General features: G+C 40.9%; 1 protein-coding gene across 2 annotated transcripts in view; it reads right to left on the reverse strand.

Moving 5' to 3' along the window:
- The window catches only part of LOC149083534 (prestin-like), a 57,041-nt gene extending 34,485 nt beyond the window's left edge, over window positions 1–22,556 (reverse strand). The window contains exon 1 of one of the 2 annotated variants that reach the window (XM_089234054.1): window positions 22,273–22,556. In XM_089234054.1, coding sequence (XP_089090180.1) covers window positions 22,273–22,373 — 101 coding nt within the window. In that variant the 5' untranslated portion in view covers window positions 22,374–22,556. The remainder of the gene's footprint in view (window positions 1–22,272) is intronic. The other variant, XM_089234055.1, reaches the window with a different exon arrangement.
- Between the last annotated feature and the right edge of the window lie 654 nt (window positions 22,557–23,210).

Raw genomic sequence — 23,210 nt, forward strand, 5'->3', positions numbered from 1 at the left:
CTTGGTGCTCATTCATAATGTTTTGAATAAGCATGAATAAACATAGAAATTTTAAATATGAACTGCATCAATGCTTCTACCCAGAAAACGTTTTAATATGGCAAAGAACAATATTAGCTGCAGAAATGCTTCTCCGAGAGTAGACTGTCAAATGCGGCAAAGAACAATATGAACTACAACAGTCAGAGATGAGGTTTTGGAGACGTGAATTTTACTGTCCTAAATTGCACAAAACCGGTTTGAACCGTACAAAATTCGCACTTAACTGTCCGAAACCACAAAAAAAGAAAAAACACGGACGCACGACTTGAAGCAATGAATACATAGATTTTCTTTTAATAAAATTCTAACATACCAAAAATTAGTTAATTGAAATTAAAAATACGCATTACAAACACGCAGTACAAATCTCAATACCAAATTACAATAAACATTAATTTGTAAGGGAGAAAAATAATTAAAACTGAGTATAAAAAAGCAAAAAAAAAAACAAAACAAAAAACAAACCTGTTCTTAACTGTCACAAACTTTTCCAAAACCCGTGCTTAAGTGCTAAAATACTACATGAAAACAAATACACTTTTTTACCCTTAGGCCGGGATTACACTATAAAAGTTTTGTAAAAACTCTTTGGTAAAACTCCAAAAATTCAACCAATAAGATCACCGATTGCATTTTCTCGAATGTAACCGATGCGCTTATTGATTGCATTTTTCGAGTTTGATAAAAAAAAAACTTTAATTATAAAAACTCAAAACTTTCTTAAACTGTTCAAAATCTGAGTGTCAGGGATGGCAAGGTTTTGAATTTGAGAGTTTTAAAATATGTTGGTATTATCAAAGAAAAACTGATTGGTTTCTGTGTCCCATTTGGCCACTCAAGGACAGTATTTGAACAGGTTTATGATTTCAACAGGTTGAGAATGATTATTTTTTTAATAATTGGTAGAAATTAATTTTTATAATGTTACTTTCATCAGGAGAAAACGTATTGGTTTCCATGATATGCTTTAACTTTTAGAGGTTTTGGAAATTAAAATATATTGTAGCCTCGTACTACTATATTTTTATTTTCAAGGGACTGAAAATTTACATCTGAACCGTACTCAAAGTGCAAAAATATGGCATAAAAAGCTATAGTTTCCTCTCTAATTATACAGGCTACTACCATACCAAAAAAAAAAATCCATTTACAGGTTGAAAAAAATGATCTGAAGTTATCAATAATAGATCTTCAAAATGTCCAAAACCTCAGTGACACAATATGAAATGAAAACAATAGCTTTTCCTTGTTTTTTTTTTGAAAAATATTAATACTTGGAAGAAACCACAAACAGCTAAAAACAAGTGTGTCTAACTAAAATCAGTCAGAAAATCTAAAACTGTTAATTTAATTTCTGTTCTTGGTGTCTTGTTAGTTGTTGTCAAGTTGTTGGTGGTTCAAAGCTGATAGAATCAGTTTGATAGCTTAATAGCAGTGACAACTATTTATGTTAACTTTCCCCTTTCGCCAATTTTTTATTTGGTTATATATACAGTGGAACTTCGGTTAACGAGCTTAATTCGTTCCACCATCGTTCCATTATCCGAATAGCTCGTTATTCGAATCAAACTTCCCTATAGGAAATAATTGGAACTCGGATAATCCGTTCCACAGTTATTCCATTAACATAAAAATGACTAATAAAAGCGGCACTGAATCAATAACTAAACACAATAATACAATGAAATATCCATAATATATATATATATATTGATGTTTACAAATTAACTAATTTAAATTAACGACGAGAGAGAGGAGGACTATCGTTTAGGACGATTTAGAGACTCACTTTTTGCAAACTTATTCTCTTTGCGTGATTTTCAAAAAGAACATTATCCAATGACACTTGCTTTTGCCTCATTTTTAGGATTTCTGGGAAATTGCAGTGTTCGTTGGACAGATTCATTGCTCGCACACTGCCACAGTGTCATTTTGGTGGTTCTTTTCTTCAGTTTTACACAGATTCCTACATTCTATTTATCTCTCTAATCTCATTTTATGTGGAGGGACATCTCCTTACTTCTCTCTACCTCAGATGAGATATCGTCCATAAACTCTTGTTGGTATGTGCATAAGAGATCCATAACCTCATCTACTGTCAACTTCTAGACATTTTCCACCACTAGTTCTTGAATATCATCTTCATGCACCTCCAGTCCATGGTCTTCCTCAAGCACACAATCTCTTCGACAAGTAGTGGCTCCTGTTCATGAGATGCCCTTCAAAGTCACCTTCAATAATTTAAATCAGCCCACAGTTTTCTCCACACAAGAGGAATTTAAAAAAAAAACTTCAAGCGCACATACGCATGGTTGCAATGCTACATCTAGTTTCGTATCGTAAATATTCACCCTCGCACGTGTTAATTTTAGGAGTGGGACACACTTCCCGAGACTGTAGGGGATAATATTACCCATTATTCCATAAAAAGCGAAAAACCATCAGCTCAGTTGTGATAACATGAAAATAAAACAAAGCGTTAAATTTTTGCTCGTGATGCGAACTGCTCTTTAACCGAACCGTTCGTTAATCAAAATTCCATTGCATTATCAACTTCGATCTCAATTTCTCATGATGGTTTTTGAGACAGAGGTTTTGGACAGCACAGTAAAAATCACGGTAAATACCATGGATCTTACCATTATTGTCAGAAACCTTGCCAACAATGCTTCTCCACGGAAGACTTTTTAATGCAACAAAGAAAAATAACTGCAGGAATGCATTTCAGCGTGATTTTTAAACCACGTTGTTTAACGAGAAAATGTTTGAATTCTTGATTTAACAATACGCATTGTAATTTTGGCATCAAAATGATTAAACAATGCATTTTTGGGTAAACGATTTTTTCTTCCGGATAACTTACTCGGTCTCATAATAATCTTCAGATACTTTTCTATTCAATATAAACCACCAATATTTTGAAATAAAATCAAACTTAAAAATGTTTTAAATATCTTGATTGCTAAGAGATAGTCACTCGTCCTAACGTGTGGCGAGCTGAACCACGCCTAATTAAACACACGTGTGGATTCCCGTCCAACAATCCTCGCTTTCGGGCGTTCCCACTATCAGAAATGGAATATTCTTTCTTCTCAACAATTAACTGATCGGAACTGTCTTATGCAACACCTGTCCACCACCATCAAGGTCACTCGGTGTCCTCGGTTCGGAAAGTGTCGATTTCAAACCGATCATCTCTCTTTTCAGGCACATTACCAACAATGAATCATTCCCGGAATAATCGCGCGAAATAACTACTGTTAAAAAAAATAAATTAACCTCAGGCTGCCAGATTTCAAAAATTAAAAAACGGAGCACGTTTTCATCGACGAGCAATAAACTGAAAAGATAATTGACAGTGATTACTGTCGACTTTATCATGCATAGGTGTCGAGAAATTTCTCGAAAGTTGCATGTGTCTACAGTAGAACCTCTCGACAACGGACACCCGTGGGACCGAAATTTTATCCGCTAACGGGGAATGCCCGCTAATGGGGAGGAATGATATACAATGGAACCTCGTTTTTATACAACTTTCAAATTTATACGACGTTCGTCTTCGGTCGCAATTGGTTTCTATTAAAATGTATGTGTTACTGTAAAAGTGATACACACCGGTGGTTATGAATAATCACCAATCAACTCGATAAAAAAAAGGTTTGATTAAATTTCTCTACATTTAACACTTTTACCGGTGATTATGCATAATTCACAAATAAAATTGGAAAGTCTGATATATTACTGTACATGTTTATATGGAAAGACTTATAACCTTTCCTCTCTTCATTATACCAGCTAATTATTTTTACCCATGCATGATACGTGCACTACACATACTTCAATTTATTCTTTATTGCAAAATACTGTAAGTGTGAAGATGAAAACATTCAAATCATTATCGTCAGTCTTGTGAGATTAGCTTTTTGCAACTTTTTTCACAGATACTCTCAGTACTGGAAAAGTTTAGTTCGCTAAAAGTTTAGCGATGCGTGTTAGTTAATGAGACAGTATCTGGCTTTAAGTAAGGGCCCCTTACACGTGAACCCGGATTTCCATGCCTTTTCACTCGAGCACATACAGTCGAATCCCGTTATGACGAACGCCAAGAGACCGGAGGAATCATTTCGTTAAAACGAAATTTCGTTATACAGGAATTCTAGGTTACCTAGCATTGTCCCTATGTAAACTTATTTGGGGGATTAAAAAAGTGTTCGCTAAAACGGATTCGACTGTATTTGCGGGCGTTTCGCTCGCATCTTTAGACTCATTTTGTTTTCACCCAGTGAACGCTGTACGTGAATAGCGCGTTGTTTTTATATAGCATTTAATTTTTTTTTAAGTTTTATTATTTAAGAATAGAATTGGGAAGTATGGACAAAAGAAAGGTTCTACGTGTACTAAAAATATTTTTGAAATATTTTAATATAAAATGCTGGCAGGCATTACACACGCTAATGTTTATCACCAAAATGCTTTTTTTCTCAAAACTAAGTTTTTGTTAGATAAGGAACATTTTTTCCAACACCATTCATTCAAATGTCTTGAAACTTTTTGTATCTCTCAACAATATCGTGTTGTATACTTTAGCACGAGCTTTTAGGATTTTAATGTATTTTGTTTGTTTTTTTTTATTGAATTTTAACTTTAACATGCAACTTTTTCAAAAATCACTAAAATTTCCCCATATTTTGGGCCATGAATCCATAAAACTTTAAATAATTTTAATAAAAAATCCTCGTGTTAAAGTATGTAATACGTAGGCAGTTGAAGTTGCTATATCTCCTTTATCTCAGAAGGAAACGGAGGGATAGACGTATGTGGGTACATCCTTTTGATGAACAGGGACCCCCTTCATATGGTGTTTGTAAGGGTATTTATGGCAAATAATTAAAAAAAAATTCTATGCAAAATCTTTAAAAGTAGCCAAAGATGCAGGCTAGTTCTACTCGGAACCGCGTCGTGTGAATAGCTCCACATAACCTAATGTACAAAACCTGTATGTGCGGATGCGGAGCCGCATCCACACATGCGGTAAATACATAATGAACTCGTGAATACATAATGAACACATAATGAACTCGCGCGAACATTTCCGAGTTGCGGGCGCATTTCGCATCGTCTCCGTGTGAACAAATAGTTAAAATTTCTTCCGCGCCCGCTTCATGTGAAAGGCCCTAAGAAGCTCTTTGGAAAAATGTGTACAATGAATATTGTTTTTTAAAGTCGTCAAACCTTACCCTTACAAATGCTTGTAAAAATTGAGATTGCTAACGCCATCTGTCGATCAAGAACACAAACAATGATGTACTGCTGTGGTTTTACAAAGTTTTCTGTTTTTTACAAAGTTTTTTTACAAATATTTTTGATTCTATTTCAATAATAGCATATACCTAATTAAATTTCTTTGAAATATGGGGACGTCTGGCATCCAAAAAGAGAAGTTTCCTTCAAGAAAACAAGGACAAAAATTCTATAAATAAGGTCCATCTCCAGGGATAGAGCTCAGTAAGCTCCTCTTCTATGCAGGGCCGTCTCGATATCATTGTCTCCAAAGCAAACTAACGTTCTGGGGTGTCCAGTCTTTTTTCAAAACCATATTTCACCAAAAATCTTCATTTCTTCGCAGCCCAATTTCTTTTCCATAGCTCTGTGCCCCCCCCCCCCCCCCCAACTGTCATGACTACTTCTTCAACTTGATTTTCTCACCCGTGGTTCTCTTAGATATCCCAGGACAACTAGGGTGCCACGTTTCAAGTTAAGCAAATTTCTGCAACTAGAAATATTCTCCCCAAATGGGTGGGGCTGACAGGGCTCTAGCCCTGGGGGGGGGGGACCCGGAACTATTTTCATCATTTTTTACTTTTTCAAGCTATAAATTAACTATAAAAAGGCCCGTGAAAAGTGTGACCGTGGGGGCCCGCGTAAGATCCCAGCTTAGGGGCCCTGTACCAGGTTGTAGGGGCCATGACTAGAAACTATGATGCACTACTAATTTGAAACATGTAGAGTGTATTTGTAATGCCTAGTGACACTGGTGTGTGGGGGGGCATTCAAGTATTACGTAAGCAAATTTTTAGCCATTTTTGAACCCCCCCCCCGTTGTCAGCAAAAGTCAGCAAAACGCTGACCCCCTCTCCCCCCCCCCGTCAGCAAAATTTCGTCATCAGCTCTGCCCCTCTGAATCCCACTCATATTTTCATAAAGGGTGGTTGATGACGTAAGCATTATCCAAACCCCCCCCATCGACGATGACGTAATACTTGAACGGCGCCAACAAAGGACCTCCAGACCAACCATGGGCTCCGCTCTGTCCCCCTAGGGGATATAAGCTGGGCAAAGGACCAGAAATATAATGGAAGGTTATTCATTGCCGTCTGCAAAACACGGGACTTTAACCAACCACGCGCACTTCATTGATATTAATTTTGACCTCTCCGACATATAGCCCTGTGTCCCGGCTGAACTGGTTCTGATAAGTGGGGTTAAACCGCCTTCATGGGAGCCCCCAATATCCCGTGGATGATTACGATAACGGAAATAATCGGATAAGCTTATGGCATGATTACAGAAGACAGAGAACGCGAATCGCGTGGAAAGACAGTCTCTAATCTAATCTGTGCCAGACTTGCTTTCTTTATCGATTGTTATTTATTAAAGTAGATCATCGGAGGTGTTTAAGGATAGATATCCGTCGATAAAGGGCTTCAAATATAGATATTTTTAAAATAATAATAATACTGAAACGCAATCCGTTCTACTTGTTCCTTTCGGAACTTGAGCAGCTGATACGCCAAGTAGGTTATGCAAATAATGTATATATCCTAGACATTAATCATAAACTTTTAGTTCAAGGCTACGTGTGGCTATTATCAGATATAGCAAGAATTCTGTAAGTTGATATTTTGCTGTTTCTGGGTGCAATGGCGTTTGGAATGATGAGATTTTGTTGTTTTTGATAAGATGAGATTATTTTTGAAAAGGCTTTCGAATTGGATTTCATATTGTGTGACAGGGGCAGAGACCTCTTCCTGAGCGATGGCATTTATGTAAATGGGGGGGGGGGGGCCCTAACTCCAGCTTCTCAAATGCAAAGTCATAACTGATAAGCGGGGTCAACTGGTCAAGCATGCATTTTAGAACTTCGTTTAGTTGGCATGCCGAAAAAAAACTAGGTGTATCCGAAGCCTCCCGTTGTTCAGCACACAAGTCGTTAGACCCGGATGACCCAACCCTCTCCTCCTCAGTTGTGGCCCTGTAGACTAGAGAACCTTCAACCTTTTACGAGTCAAAAGAAGAGCTCAAAATTGAGCGAATTAGCCGTGGTTAACCCCAACTTATTTGAAAATAAGTAGAAAAGGGTCATGAGTCCACTGATGAGAGTCGGACCATCTAAAAAGTATCGCGAGGCCCCCCCCCCCGTTCCAAGTAATTTCTTGAGGTTCTCTACAAGTCTGAAACAATTGGTAATTGCTATTCAGGGATATCAGAAGACACCCGTTGCACAGGTTCGAGTCCATCCGTTAAGACGGCTTTGGTAGAGGTGTCTACAGTAGTCTTTTCTTCAGTGAAGCATTACAATGGGTGTGGGGAGGGGCATTTATTTTCAGCAAAATTATGTTGGATAAGTCGGTCTAATTCATACATGCTGAGCCCATGACCCGCGGGCCAAATGTGGCCATCGGATTAATCTGATGTGGCCGCGATTTTAAACTTGATTTTGTAAAATGAGCTAAACGGCACGTTACCAAATCACTTAATTGAATTGGTGTGCAGTTCCACATCACTTAGGTGGTTCGCGGTGCATTTACAGATCACTTGAGTGAACCACGACACATTAAAAAATAACTTGAGTGACCTGGGGTGCTGTTCCAGATCGTTTAAGTGGCCCGTACACGTTTTAAATACTAGTGAAGTGGCCCGCACTCTCCAAAAGCTTGAGCACCCTTGATCTAATTGGACTCTTAATAAACAGCAAAAAATTTAGCTTAAGCATCGATCACTGTTTGATGCTTCAATAAGCACCATCAGTACGACTGGGGTCCCCGCTTTGTCTCCCGAGGAGACGTAAGCAATTTTTCTAGATGGATGTGGGTCATAGTGGATTAAATGAGCGCAGCGATGCTCGTAAATAACAGGTTGATGTTGCTTACCGATATGTCATCGATATGCAGGCTAGGCCATCATCATCTATAGCAGAAGGCCTCCACGCGAAGCTTTGAAGAAATCCATTTCACCTGTAGTCATTGGATATAGCAGGACAACGCATGCGATATCTTTACCTTTCTCTTCAGTGTATCCACAATGACTATACGTAAAATGGATTTGTTCAGTGGCGTCACGAACTTCACTCGGAGGCGTTCTGTTATAGATGGTGTTAGCTAGGTTCCCTTGGTGATATTCTGGGGCACATTTTACAAATAGCTGAAATACCAGCATGCGAACCCTTTCAAGAGCCTAATAATACGGGACCACCGAATTAACTTACACAATTCACCCCTCCCGTCTCATCGTCCCGGATCCGCACCCAATGCATTGGGACTGCACCAATGTAGGTCTATCAAAATTCCACATACAGATGTCCTTAACGCAGTCACCGTGATCGCGTAAACACGGACAGTCACGTGCGACCAAATATTCCGAAATAAACAAAATTTTAGGAAATAGCGTCCAGAGTCCAACATGTTTACTGCCCTTATTTTCTATAAACAACGCACGTGACTCCAGTGGCGTACCTAACAGTGTTTGCAAGTGTTATAAGATAGGGGCCCTTATACGACATCGATTTCACTTGGAAGGAATGTAAAGAGATACTTTCTCTTGTCTTTCCTTATCTTTCGGGCTGAGAAAAATATTTTCCTAAAATAATATTGTGTTATCCCAAATGGAAATCCACTATCACTGTTTGTGTGTGTGAGGGTCGCAATCTTATCTCACCCCTGTCGGGCATTCAACATAGACGCTCTATTCATATCTCCCATGATAAGTTCTCTAATCATTATCATTCGGCAAAAGTAGTTTTGATAGTATAGGCTGTTTGTTATTCATGTTTTGTGAGTTTGTAAACAGGGGTTTCACATGCAAGCTTGGATGAGAGCCCAATACATCGCTGTGCACATGAACACCCCCCCCCCTCGACTAGCAGGGCCATCCTTGGGAGGGGGGGGGGTGCGCAACCGGTGTGGTTGCATCGGACCCAGTGTTTGCAAGGAGGGGGTTCACTTACGCTGGCAATTTCTTTCATAAATTCCGAATTTTTAACTGTGGATTCTGCATTTTCATCTAGATAGAAATATAATTCTGGAACTATTTTTCTTTCATAAAATTCCGAAATTCATCCGAATTTTTTCCAATTATGGAATTCTGAATTATTCAAATTATCTCTTTCATTCATTCTGAATTCTCATTGGTTCTAGGATTCTGAATTGTTCAAATTAATTCATTCTGAATTCTGGGGTTCATTTGGTTCTTGGATTCTGAATCGCACAAATTATTTCTTTCATTCATTCTGAATTTTCATCAATCCCGAAATTATTTCTTTCATTTATTCTTTAATTTTCTTAATTTTCGATTCTCCCCCGCAGCAGAATATACAAATTCGTCGCTTTAAGGGTGCACCGAAATTATTAAGACCCTTCTGGCTAATTTCGCAATGGACCCAGCGTCAGGTAAAGGTGGTCCTGCCCGGGAGTTCCCCGCCTTTTTTTTTCACACTATGAACTCACTATAAAGGGACCTGTGAAGAATCTGGCCCGGCCCCGCTGAAGATACCAGAAGAGGAAGCCCTGCAGTGACGTCTTAACACATGGGCCTACCCGGGCACATGACCCCAGGGGGGGGGGGGGGCTCAAATGCAAAGAGGGTCTCACGAAGATGAGATATGGTTCAAAATTCCCAAAGTAAGCATGTAAATTGGTAGTCAGGAATTTCTATTCACTTTTCGCGTCGGTTTTTAATGGAGATAATGATATTCGATTTATGGGTGTTGCATGGGGTAATAAAACCCTCAACGATATTCAAGTAGGCGACGTGGAGGTCCTAAATCTTCTAAGAAATGTACATGCAAGCAAAGCATCAGGACCAGATGATATCTATCCCAGGGTCCTCAGGGAATGTGCTAATGAATTGTTGGAGCCAGTCGCACAGATATACATTAGTAGTGTTGGTGAGGGTATCGTCCCAAGGGATTGGAAGCTCGCTAATGTTGTTCCGATATTTAAGGTAGGGTAGTAGAGAAGCTGTGCCCATTTATCGTCCAGTGAGTTTGACGAGCTCCCTCTCGAAAATTTTGGAAATTATCATCAAAAGGCAGTTTGTGAAGTGGATAGACGAGAATAATGTATTGTCGGATAATCAACATGGGTTCAGGAAGGGGAAGTCATGTGTGACTAACCTCCTTTGCTTCTATGATCACGTGACGAAGGTTTTGGGTAAGAGCAAAAATGTAGATGTTGTTTACCTTGATTTCCAGAAGGCATTCGATCGGGTCCAACATAGTAAACTCTTGAAGCGTTTACACGAGATTAGAATTGGGGGGCAACTTACTGAATTGGATAGAATCGTGGATAGGTCGCAACGAGTTATGGTGAACGGGGAATTCTCTGGTTGGACAGACGTCACAAGTGGAGTTCCTCAAGGAAGTGTCCTTGGCCCCATACTTTTTTTCACTTTTTATCGATAAACTCGATCAGGGTATCGATGGGATTACTAACAAATTCGCATCGCAGATGATGTGAAGTTAATGGGCGTAATCGGAAAACAAAACGATAGGGAGTTGCTCCAGACCAACTGAAACAGGATTGCAGCATGGGCAAAGGAATGGAGCATGACGTTTAGCGTTGATAAGTGCATGGTCGCTCATTTTGGTTCGAACAACCCACGGTTCTCTTACAAGTTGAATGGTGTCACTATCCCGGATGCAACTAGGGTCACCGATTTGGGAATTCTCATTGACCAGCGGCTTTTTTCTGAACATTGTTCAGCGGTGGTCAAAAAAACGAATAGAATGCTCGATCTCATTTCCAAAAAGGTCTCTTCGCGTTCTCCTAAAGTCATTCTCCCGCTTTTTCGAGGCTTAGTTCGTCCTGGACTGGAGTATGCTGTAAAGTTTTGGAGACCATACCTACAGATGGACATAGACTTGGTCGAAGGGGTGCAGAGAAGAGCTAAGCGTGTCCTTATTGGCACATAGGGCTTGAGTTATGAAGAGGGACTTCATTTTTAGAATATGTTTACATTGGATGAACGCAGGTGTCGAGGAGATATGATCGAAGTGTTCAAAATTTTCAATGGCATAGATAGGATGGACCATGAACTTTTAGTACACCGCCAATCGACTGCTTTTACAAGGGGACACCAGTATCGATTGGTAAGGGACAATGCAAGGTTATGGTTTCGAAGGGAATTTTTCTCTAATAGGGTTGCTAATAAATGGAATAGCTTACCCCCGGAGGTAGTACATTGTAACACAATTGAGACGTTTAAAAAGAAGTATGATAAACATGTTGGGGTAAATCGAGAAGCTTATCCATACTTAGAATAAGACAACCATAAGTATTCTTTAAGGCCATTGTAAAATATTTCATCATGTGTATATATTGTTTATAATTTTTTGTTAATTGCATTTTTAATTGTGTTGCTGTATTTTTGAAATATATGACACCCATATTGTTATGGGCATCTTTTTATCAGCCACCTCGTTGGACATTTTGCCTGTTGTGGCGCTGTATTTGTATATTAGGGGTCTCAGTTTGCAAACGTGTGAGGGGCCAGAAGAAAAACCTAGAGCAGCAGTTCTCAAATTATGCGCCGCCTGACAAAGATTTTTCGAAGCGATTCTTTGATAAACTGCTTTGAGGAGCCGTGGATAAGCGTTGATTAGAGAAAAGGGCGCCGTGGATGAAAAAAGTTTGAGAACCTCCTGACCTAGAAAGTGTTTGAGCATGAGAGTGGCCTAGAAAACGAGGGACAGGTCAGTAAGAGCAAAAAGTGATCTAGAGAGGGAGATACTAAGTTGGTCAGCGGCCAAATTAGTGAATAACTGTGCAGGCATATGAACAAATATCCTAAAAGAATAATCTAGAAAGCAAAGGACCATGTCAGTGAAAGACCAGAAGCGAGCGACAAAAAGAGTGATGATTTAGGGTGTGCATGCATATGAGTGACCAGAATAGTATGAATGATCAAAAGACTGACCGAGAGACTGGAGGACCAGGTCACTGAGTGAACAAGAAAGCGTGCAAACATGTGACCAACAGAGTGACTTAGAGACGGAGGCGTATTTACAAGTAGCTCGAGCTAAGCGGGCTATAGCTTAAAGCGGCAAATTCGATGAATCATGGCTTAAGAAAACCAGACTGTAATGGGAAAAGGGCGACGAAATCATAAATCCGCATCAAAACTCGTGTATTAATAACAGCCCGCGTAGCTATTCGTTGCATCTCCTGGACCAAGTCTCCATGTGTTTCTGAATTCATGGTCTCCAAAACTGTATTTCATAATCCAGAAAAAAAGTGATTTTAAGAGAGCACGGAGACACCTTTTCAAGAATGAAGCAGAGCATTCTGTTTGCTTTTTTTGAGAACTGCAGAACAGAATACTTAAGCCATCGACAATTCCCAAACAATGTTCAGAAAACCTGAGTCACTCATCAATGAAAATTTCCGAAGAAGTTAGCCTAATCCCATCTGGAATAATTATACCATTCATTTCGCACATCATCACCGAATACAATAAAACCCTTCTTAACAGTCACCCCTCAGATGCGATCACACCCCACATTTTACGACCAAATAATAATTTTCCGTTGTATAATAAAAGTATGCATTTCAAACCGCCTGATTAACGGACGAATTTTTTTGTCCCACCGGAGTCCGCAAAAGAGAGGTTTTACCGTATAAGGTATCTGGATGTCAAATAAAATGCCTTTAATTACAAAAAGAATGCTAGAGAAGTAAAATAAAACTTAAAGTATGCGTACATATTTGCTGCAGGTTCCTTCATCATGATGCTCTATCCGCACGGCAACACCAGCGAGAACTGGCGTTGCCCATTCCCTGATCACAAATTTTCAAAGATGAAAACGGGACAAAACATGCCCCCTCTGCATGATATAACACAAAAAAAGATAACTCCCGTCTATTCAACTAAACTTGAGAACATTTTCTATAAAAAAATTGTTTTTTTTGGCTATCTTGACGGTACAAATACTCCATTACCCGTCACTTCGACGTCTTTTTATGACGTGTACATGAAGGTCGTAAAATGACGCGATTTATCGGTCATATCATGCAAATATTTTACGACATGACGTCATTTTTGGCTGTAAAATGACTAATACTTTCATGTCTCTTTGATATGTGTTCGTTAACACTATCAAAGCTATAATTACATTATACAGCTATATCTAAATAACAGACAACTGCCGAGATCATGATAGCGTGGTTGGTACAGTGTGTTCATGAAATCGCGGTAAGTAGGCTGTATCTGCGCTGGAGAAAAGTTTCAGACAGAACCTAGAACAAGCAAATACTTCGATTTGCCAAAGATAGACTGCGTTCGTAATCCTGCATTATTAAGCATTGAACACAATGATAATAAGGTGATTTTTCGACGTTTCATTCACCTCTAGTTCCTTTATGACTGTTTTTATGACATCCATTTTGAGGCATATTATTACGTATTTAAAAAAAAGAATCCTGAATTTGGTGTCCTTATGAGACATTCCCGTGTTTTCACATATTCTTGGCAGTCTCTAAACGGTTATGAAAATTGTTCTTGAGAAATCAGCTTTATAAAATATCTGGGCTTGTCATTGCTAAAATGAAAGGCATTTAAAGGCGGCGAGATTTCTCGTCAATGCCGGAGAGAGGATTGAACGCTTTTCCTCTATTACAATCGAAGAGTTCATTCCATAATTAAAATAACTCTCATAAAACTACACAGTACTCTTTAAAATATCTCACAAATTTGTCGCATGTACAACGTTTTTCTTCCCCGCGTCAAACATATTTCAGTACACTATTTGCGGTAGTCCAAAGCCTCCTAGATACAACATCTAGGAGGCTTTGTGCAGTCCCACTTTTCCCGCCCATTAACATTTATTCCACTCGTTTGGCAACTTCTTTTTTGGCGAGAATTGGCGATGTCCCACACATCCAAAATCTTAATTCCCCCCCCCCCCAATTTTTCTCGATGAAATATGGTCAGTATAATAGTGATGTTGACTTGTGTTCGTCGGTACAGCATGGGTCCTAGCTTGATCACCAACCGCACCACCAGGGCCGTTACCAGAAATTTCTTTTGGAGGGGCAACAACTGATAGGAAGGACTAAAGTGATAGAACAGTAGACTTCTTGAAAATGCCATGTTATTTTGTATATGCAGTAGAATCCGGACTATCCGGCCTAATGTGGCGGAAGGGCAGGCCGGAGTTCGATAAATCCTCACTCCCTACCCCCCAACTACACCATCAAAAACAATTTAATGCCAAAGACCGCTCCTATTCATATTTTGTGACCTCTTGGTACAGGTCAGCACTTTACACATAAATGTATAGGTTACCGCTAAAGTGCAGAAATCAGTTATAATACAGATCAGTTATTCTACAGATTATCTAGGTAGCAAATCAGTTAATCGGCACATTAACGGCTTTCAAGCTTTAGTGGTAACATATACATAATATAAAATGATTGTTATGTACTGTACATTAAAAAAAAAAAATTAGTACGGAAAAAGTCCAAGAATATAAATATTGTTACAAAAATTATGTAAATAGTTCTAATTTACACAAGGATGACGTCACTCTCCGCTACCATACGAAGGTTTTTAACAATTGGCTGTTGCGAAGATATATTTTGGAAAGAGAGAAAATTCAACTGCCCCTGTGGGGAATCGAACCCACGTCCTTTCACTTTCCGGGTGAACGCCCTAGAACACTAGACTACAGAGGCACCGAATCTCTCAATCTTTCCTTGGAGCTCGTGTACAATGAAAGCGTATCGCCATCTGGCGGCAGCGTCAGCAGTTGTGAGCTTGGCCTGAGTTTGGTCCGGCCGTCCATGTACGGTCCCTTTCAGTGTACACGAGCTCAAAGGGAAGATTGAGAGATTCGGTGCCTCTGTAGTCTAGGGCGTTCACCCGGAAAGTGAAAGGGCGTAGGTGTCGCCCTTTGTCTACCCACGCCCAGGGGCAGAACTCCCCACAGGGGCAGTTGAATTTTCTCTCTTTCCAAAATATATCTTCGCAACAGCCAATTGTTAAAAACCTTCGTAGTTCTAATTTATCATTTATTATGTTATTTTTTGCCAGTAAATAGTCATTATCTTATGTGAAAATGAAAATTAACGCATTTTTCTGTAAATATCTCCAAATTGGCAACAAACTTAGAAGTTTGGCGACAGCTCCGATGATTTGGCTACGTCATGGCGCCAAGGGACCAGGCTGGATAGTCGAAATTCTGCTGTATTGGTCGTTTTCAACCTGCCATAATTGGAACTGATCAATGATCATAATTAGCTTATGTGTACATCATGCCACTGTCGTTGGACTCGGTTTTCTTTATTAACACATTTTTTCGCCTTCTTTCCTCTTTCTTTCAAACCGGGCATAACTCCTGTATCACCATGGGCAATTTACTACCGAGTGAGTTGTGCCGGAAGTGTGTGTGTGTACCTAACGGTCTGAGAAGGTATCTAGTGTTATGCGTGGATTTCAGTGCTACCATATATATTTCAAATTGTGCGTGAAGTGTAATGATTGAATATTTGTACCGTTGTAGGTCTGTTTCTCTCAGTGGCGAGAGTTTCTAACGGGGAGGGGGGATGGCTTGCATTCACTCCTCGATGTTGGAACCACAGAAAACCAACTTAAGTCGACCACCATTGTGGCACCAGTGGGGTTTGAACCCGGTTCCTAGCGATGCGAGTGATGGTTACCGGCAGTGCTCACGTCAAGGAAAATGTTGAAGAGCTCTGATCTAGACCATTACATGTGAGTTGAGGGTCTATGTCAGGGGGTGTACAACCTTTTCAGTCCCCGGGCCAGATACTGAAACATATATGGTGACCGTATGACCCGTGTTTTAAAGGATATTCCCGTAATTTTGAACGCTTCGATTTTTTCTTAAATCGAGTCCCGATTTTCCTCGAATCTTATATTTATACTTCGTGCTGAAAAAAAATGTGTATAAATTATAATATGATGATGATAGTTATAAGTAATTATCATAATCAACTATAGTTAGCCAATTGTATTCATTTCATAGCAACCACCTCCCTTTGACAATTTATTTCTGTAATTAGCAACCACCTCCCTTAGACAATTACTTTGGCTACAATTTGCAACTTTACTTCTCTTTGAAGATTTTTTTGTAACTATAATTAGCAACTTTACTTTCCCTTGACAATTTCTTTGGCTACAGTTAGCAACTTTAATTCCTTTTGACAAATTTTTTTTTTCGACAATTACCAATTTTACTTCTCTTTGGCAACTTTACTTATGTTTGACAATTTTTTTTGGTGATAATTGGCGATAACTGGTTTGCATTCCGATTCCCCGTATTTCCCATGAAGGAAATACCTGTAACCTTTTTTGCTATTAAAGCCAGGATTACACTATAAAGTTTGATGGAAGATCTTTGATAAAACTTGAAAAATGCAACCAACCAATGACATTCACTCGAATGTAACCGATACGCTTATTGGTGGTGGTTCTTTTTTTTTCCAAGTTTTGTACAAGAACATTTATAGTGTACTGGCCTAATACTTTTTTTACCGGAACATCTTTCGCGGGCCGGATGAAACCTCTTGGCAGGCCGCATCTGGCCCACTGGACGGAGGTTGTGCACCCGTGGTCTATGTGGCCAATTGCGTAGGTCTATGTTTTCGAGATCGAGTCAGACTTATAGGGTTTTTTTCCCCGATCGGTAATTATGTAACAATATTTAAATTCATAATTATTATGCCGCTGTGGTGGTCGAGTGGTTATAGTGCCGGACTCGTGATGCGAGGATCCGGGTTCGAACCCCACAGTGGTGGTCGGCTGAAGTTGGTTTTCTGTGGTTCCCAACTTCAAGGCGCAAATGCGAGCCGATCTCCCCGTTAAAAAGTCTCGCCACAGAGAGCAACAGTCCTACAACGGTAAATCATTCAACCATAACACTTCACTCATAGTTAGTAAAACTGGGGGCAGATGACAGCACTACACATAACAAGCATTACACAGAAACAAACTTTACGTCAGGTTGCACTACACGTACACGCACATTCCCGCATGTACCGATTCGTTGGGGGGGGGGGGGTTCCGCGGGGGGGAGGTGCATGTGTGGTGTAGCAGTAGTAGGTAGGGGCTCGGGGATCCATGATGTTCTTAAGTCAGCCACCTCGTTGGGCAATTTGCCTGTTGTGGCGTTGTATTTGTATTTGTATTCCCTATACGGTTATTATGTAACCACGTCTTTATTTGCGAGAAGATCATTTATCGCGCGCCCTTTTCTTCTCGAAGATGTCGTTCAACTTTTTCCCTTTCTATATTCATAGGAAGCGATTCATCGGAAATGGTCGTCCTCAATGGCATCTTTATCTGTTATGTGTGATCCACACGCGTTTTATTTACCTTTCTAGAAAGTTCGTTCGCGGTATTTTCGGCACTTGAAGGCACAATATTTACGTTTGTTGCCGAAAGCGAACTGATAAACAGATCAAAATCAAGGACCTCCTCAAGTTTATTTCGACAGTTCTAATCACTGTATCGAAATTGGACTCGCAACCCTTCCATATAAGTCACAAAAGACGAACCCAGGGCCTCACGCATCAGAGCTGAGCCCCTATGAACCACGGGAAAGAATCCCCTCTACAGTAAGTTAAAAGCGTAAAAAAAGATTCATCTAGGTGTCAAGGGTGCTCAACCTTTTGGAAAGAGTGCGGGCTACTTCATTAGTTTGAGGAGGGGAGGCTGTCACGGATCACTCAAGTGACGTGCCATGGGTCCCTTACTTACTTTGTAAATGTGTCGTGTCAACTGAGTGATCCGTAAATGTGCCACGGGCTGCTTGAGTGATCTGGAACTGTACCAGAGATCGTTAAAGTGATTTTAAAACGGAGGTATGACTCACTGAAGTGATCTGTAAATATGCCACGGATCACTAGTAATTTTTAAATGTGCCGCGGGTCATTCGAGTAATTTGTAAATGTTTCAGGGTCACTTAAATGACCCCCGAAAATGTGCCACGGGCTGCTGGAGTGCCGCAGGAACGGTGCCGCAGGTCCCTAAAGTGAACAAGAACTGACATCCACAGTGAATATGAATAAGCAATTCTTAACCAAACAATAATTGTGTGAAAAATGATTTAGTTCGTTTTCTCAAAAAGGTAGCTTGCCACATCAGACGGCTTCGTGGGCCTTACGTTGAGCATGATGCATGCATGATCCAGGGCGTTTTTAGTTTGCAGCCCTTTAAGCATTCCAACCCCCCGCCCAGCCGTATGATAGGGATAGGTCATGGCCCGTGGGGTTAAGAACCGAAATCAGCTCCTTTTCTCGTGAAAGCCACGCACTCGTACCTGATTTGAAAGCAAACAAGAAAAGTAAAAGGTCATGTGACGCCTATTGACGTCATCAGGCATGGACGCTTCTTGTATACATTGTATTCTTTGGTTGTTGTTGTTGACAAAGATTATGTATTTAGAGCTCCAAACGTATGCAGTAAAAGAGCTCTAATTGCTTGAAAAACAAAAAGGAGCTTCGTTGAGACGTGACTGGAACGTATTCATGTAAATACACAGTGGCTCTCAAAGTGTGCGCGTTAAGGCACCCAGGTACGTCACAACGAGCCGAAAATATGAATTAGCATTTATAAGGGGATTTTTTGAAATTAGACTTCACCCAAAATCTGCTGTTAACTGTACCTACCTTGCCTTTTTGGTCTGCTACGACCAGGGCGTATTGGGGCCCCTACAAGATGGGGAATAACATTAAACCAACACTTAATCTTATGCGCTTAAAAATAGAATTTATTAAATATTTTACTCCTGTCTATGAGGGCCCCCCCCCCCCCATGTACATGAGATAGTGCCCGGGTAGGCTAATGTGTTCAGATGGACCTGCTTTTAACCCAGTGGTTCTCGAACTTTTAACTACGGTTCGTTGCCCTAGCAATCATTCACCCGAGACTCTCCCAACCTGGCGATAGTCCGCTTGCAGTCCCTTATACTTTAGCGCACAATTACGAGGACAATTCCTATCGCCATGGGCAATTTTCTACCGAGTGAGAAGTACCGGAGGGGGATTCGGAAATTTCGCCTCCGACATTCCCCCCCCCCCCGACACGTTTCGTCACCTACGGAAATTTCGCATCTGGCATTTCACCTATCCTGATTATGTGAGTGACTGAGTGAATGACCATATGAATGAGTAAGGAGTGATAGTATGAGTGACGGGGATATGTGCCAATTATCCTGATCACTAGTACGGTCACTCAGTTGAGTGATTGACTGGATGTAATTCGGAATTTATGTGAGGTGAAACCTGCAAGGCCTTCTAACACCCCCCCTCCCGGCATTTGTAAAATTAACTCGCGTCCGTCGATGCAGACACATTTCAGAAATCTCAAAGTTGCTGCAAAGGGCAAAGTTACCAACATATTGAGTTGAAGGTGGACTAGATGTGTCAGATGTCCCGTATAAACGGGATTGAAGGACGTTTGCAAAGGGATGGGGGCATGAGGAGGAGGGCTAAATTACTCCGAGCCCCAGGTTCTAGAGCGCATGTTAAGAGGCAAGTAAAGATTTCTCTGCTCCCTCTTCTCAGTGATGTTGAACGAGTGATGAATGGAAAAAAATACAATGCTTTCAATAGTGCCCCCCCCCCCCAAGTGAGGCACTGATTTAACGCCCCCGCAACTTATTCAGCACTGCTAGGCTCCACAAAATTTCGAAATCCACTTTGTTTTACACCGCTACATATGAATTTTCCTAGAAAAATAATTTGAAGGATCACGAAGACCCCGGTGGGTGGGGGGGGGGGAACGTTAAACAATCTGGACTAGGACTGAGCCCCAGCTTGGTGTACTGCAGTCCTGGCATTGACCACACATCCCGGAGCAGGGCCCTTAGACTCGGATATTCGGTGGACTACCTGTACAGCGAATTCATAGCGCGAACCTTTGGAGAACGGGCAGCCTTCACTCTTGTGAGGGGTCTGTGTTCGTGTGTGACAATTTGGGGGACAATTTGGTGTGACATTTAAGGGGGCCAAAAACATAATACAAAAAAAAAACTTGCAAAAATTTTTATCGCAGAGACCTGTCACACTAATCTCCGCTACAGTTCTGCCTAGGGCATAGATTCACAAATTTTCCGTTCCATCGCCCCCAAACTCAGGAGTCAATCCATAAAAGCCAACCTATACTAAACCCTAAACCCCAATATTTTACCGCCCACGGACCTTTCCGTCGATGTTGTCCACTTTGGGAAACCCTGGTCTAAGGTGCTCAACTTTTACGAGAGTGAAGGCTATTTCATTGGTTTGATAATGTGTCGCAGGCCATCTGAGGATGTAGCGCGGGCTACTTAAGTGATCTGCAAATATTCCACGGTCCTTTAAAGTGATGTGAAAATGTGGCGCTTATTTACATTACGAAATTTAGGTTTGTAAATAAAGGTTTGTGGTCGCGGGCCACATCAGATTAGTTCAGTCTTAACGCATGGGCCCACCCGGGCACCTTAGGAGAAGAGAGGTCTCACAAAAATGAGATCCGGTTAAGTTTCTAGAATGTACAAGGTAGGGCCTCAGAAAAACCACTTGGTCCAGGGGATCATAATGCTCCTAAGACGGCTCTGCGATCAGATGACTCCGAGTGTGACGAGATGACCATTGTAGTCATCTGAGCATGTATGGTCTAGAGCAGTGGTTTTCAACCGGGGGCCATATGACCCCCTAGTGGTACTGGGATACCTCAATGGGGCCACGGAAGAAAATGGAAAAAGGGGTCATGACAGGTGGTTTGGAGGGCTGCAGAGAGCTGAGAAGAAAAATTAAGGTGTGAAGAAATAAAGCTTTTCTATTAGTGACTATACACTTACAGAATCCAACAAAACCACCCATAAAACCAGGGTCGTCTTAGGGCATGGACCCACACGGGCCTCACCGCCTATATTTTGCAACAAGTTCCCTAGGATGGGGTTTTTCGCAGTTCCTCGGCTAGATTTTTTTTTTCACAGACCCCTTCCCTATGTTAAATTATAGTGTGAAAAACAAAAAATGAAGAAAACCATATCAGGCCCCGGGCTGCAGCTCTGACAGTCTCACTCTTGTGAGGGGTCATGCCCGGGGGCCTCATGTTCATAAGTAAATTGGGGATCTTATGATATTTGTATAGTACAATAAATTTTGAAAATAAGTAGCAAATATGTAGGCTGTTTATTTCTGGCTAAGTATGAGACTACCATAGCATCACTTTGCCTTGGGGGGGGGGGGCCCATGATGTTGAGACGGTCCTGATAGAACTCGGACTAGAGGGGAAGATTAATAAATTTTAAGCCAGTGGTGTGGTGTGGAAGCCAATTTTCTTTGCGAAATTTTCGTTCAGTATGAACTCACTGAAAACATCATTTCAATACGTATAAAGGATTTTGCTTCTAGATGAGAGTTGAAGACTCGGGGTAAGACAAGGGAGCCACGAGAAAAAAAAAATGTTTCAAAGGGGCCCACGGGCAAAAAAAGGTAAAAAAACACTGGTCTAGAGCAGTGTTTCCCAAATTGGGGAATATCGCCGGTCTGGGGGAACGATAGAAGCTTTTGATTCAGTTGAGAATCCTATGTTGGGGGCGATGAGAATAAAAAAAAATTGAAAAGGGGGCGATGGAAAAAAAAAAAAGTCTAGGATACTGTGATCTAGAGCGCAGGGGTAAAGCGTATGAATGTAGGGTAGTGGGTTCTCAAACTTTTGTCACCTGCAGCTCCCAGAACAGTTAAGTAGATATTTTCCCCTCATAAAAGAACTGCTTCAAAGCAAAGATAGGCACTGAGACGTCCCTGACGAAGGTTGGCGACGACTCTAGGAGCCGCGACGCACACTTTGAGAAACACTGATGATGGTCTTGGAGCCAGGTATTGCATGATTTGCTATCCGAAGGTTGGAGCTCTCTCTCTCTCTCTCTCTCTGTGGGATCAACTTGTTTCAGCGATTGAATTTAGTTTTATTTAGAACATTTACAAAAATAAAAAAAACACTCACCTTTGCGAGATCTTTTCGGATTCGATGTCTTTGGTGCTCGATTTACGGAAGGTGCCGTACATTTTGCCGTTGGAGATGGGCACGTGCTGTCTGTCCTCCATAACTGACCGCGATCACTTCTTCTCAGCATAAAAACACAAAACTTCTTGAGATCAAACGCGAAACACACGTCCTTTTACGTATAAATAATAAATGAAAATTCCGAGCGCAAATTTCTGTTCGCAACTTGGCGTAAGAGCGCCAAGGTCGTCTGTCGCTCCACGATCTTAGCCCGACGCAACTACCGTGGGTTTTTTTTCCATCACTTTTTTTTTCAATCACTTTTGGCGTGTTTTTCATCATTCATTGGCGATATGTATTTTTCGCTTCTTTTTTTTAGCACATTATTGTTATTATCGGTTGCGAGAAAAACGCATGACGAACTGATAACGGACTACATATTTGCCCAAATCGATAAAAAATTGAGACGTCACGCAGAACTTCTTTCCAACCGGTCTCTGATTGATAGACTCTATCAAAGTGTAATTATAGATCGAGACAATCCTGGGTTCAATCCACTTTTCGGGCAGCTGTGATTGATCCAGTTGATTATTAAAATTTTTCACTTTGAAGCATTCTCAAATAGTTCTTTTTTTTTTTTTTTAATCAGGATGACAGGGAATGGCAACCCTAATTTTTGGCACCCCTGGCTCCCTTACCTGAGTGATTACACACCAGCAGCCCCATCCTCTCCTTGCCCTTTGCTCAGGGGCGTAGCGAGAAATTTCGTTTGTTGTAGTTGAGGACCAGACTCTCAATTCCCCCCCCCCCCCCGCTACGCCCTTGCGTTTGCTTGTAATGAAAATTCACCAGCACTTCCCTAGCTCTAGTGCAGTGGTTCTCAACCGGGGGCCATATGGCCCCAGGTGGGCCCTAGGATATTCCAGGGGGGACCACGG

This window comes from Pholcus phalangioides, unplaced genomic scaffold (genome assembly GCF_987345545.1).
Source record: "Pholcus phalangioides strain wild (caught in Gottingen) unplaced genomic scaffold, Ppha-v1.0 ptg000008l_1, whole genome shotgun sequence".
In the NCBI taxonomy this organism is placed as follows: Eukaryota; Metazoa; Arthropoda; class Arachnida; order Araneae; family Pholcidae; genus Pholcus; species Pholcus phalangioides.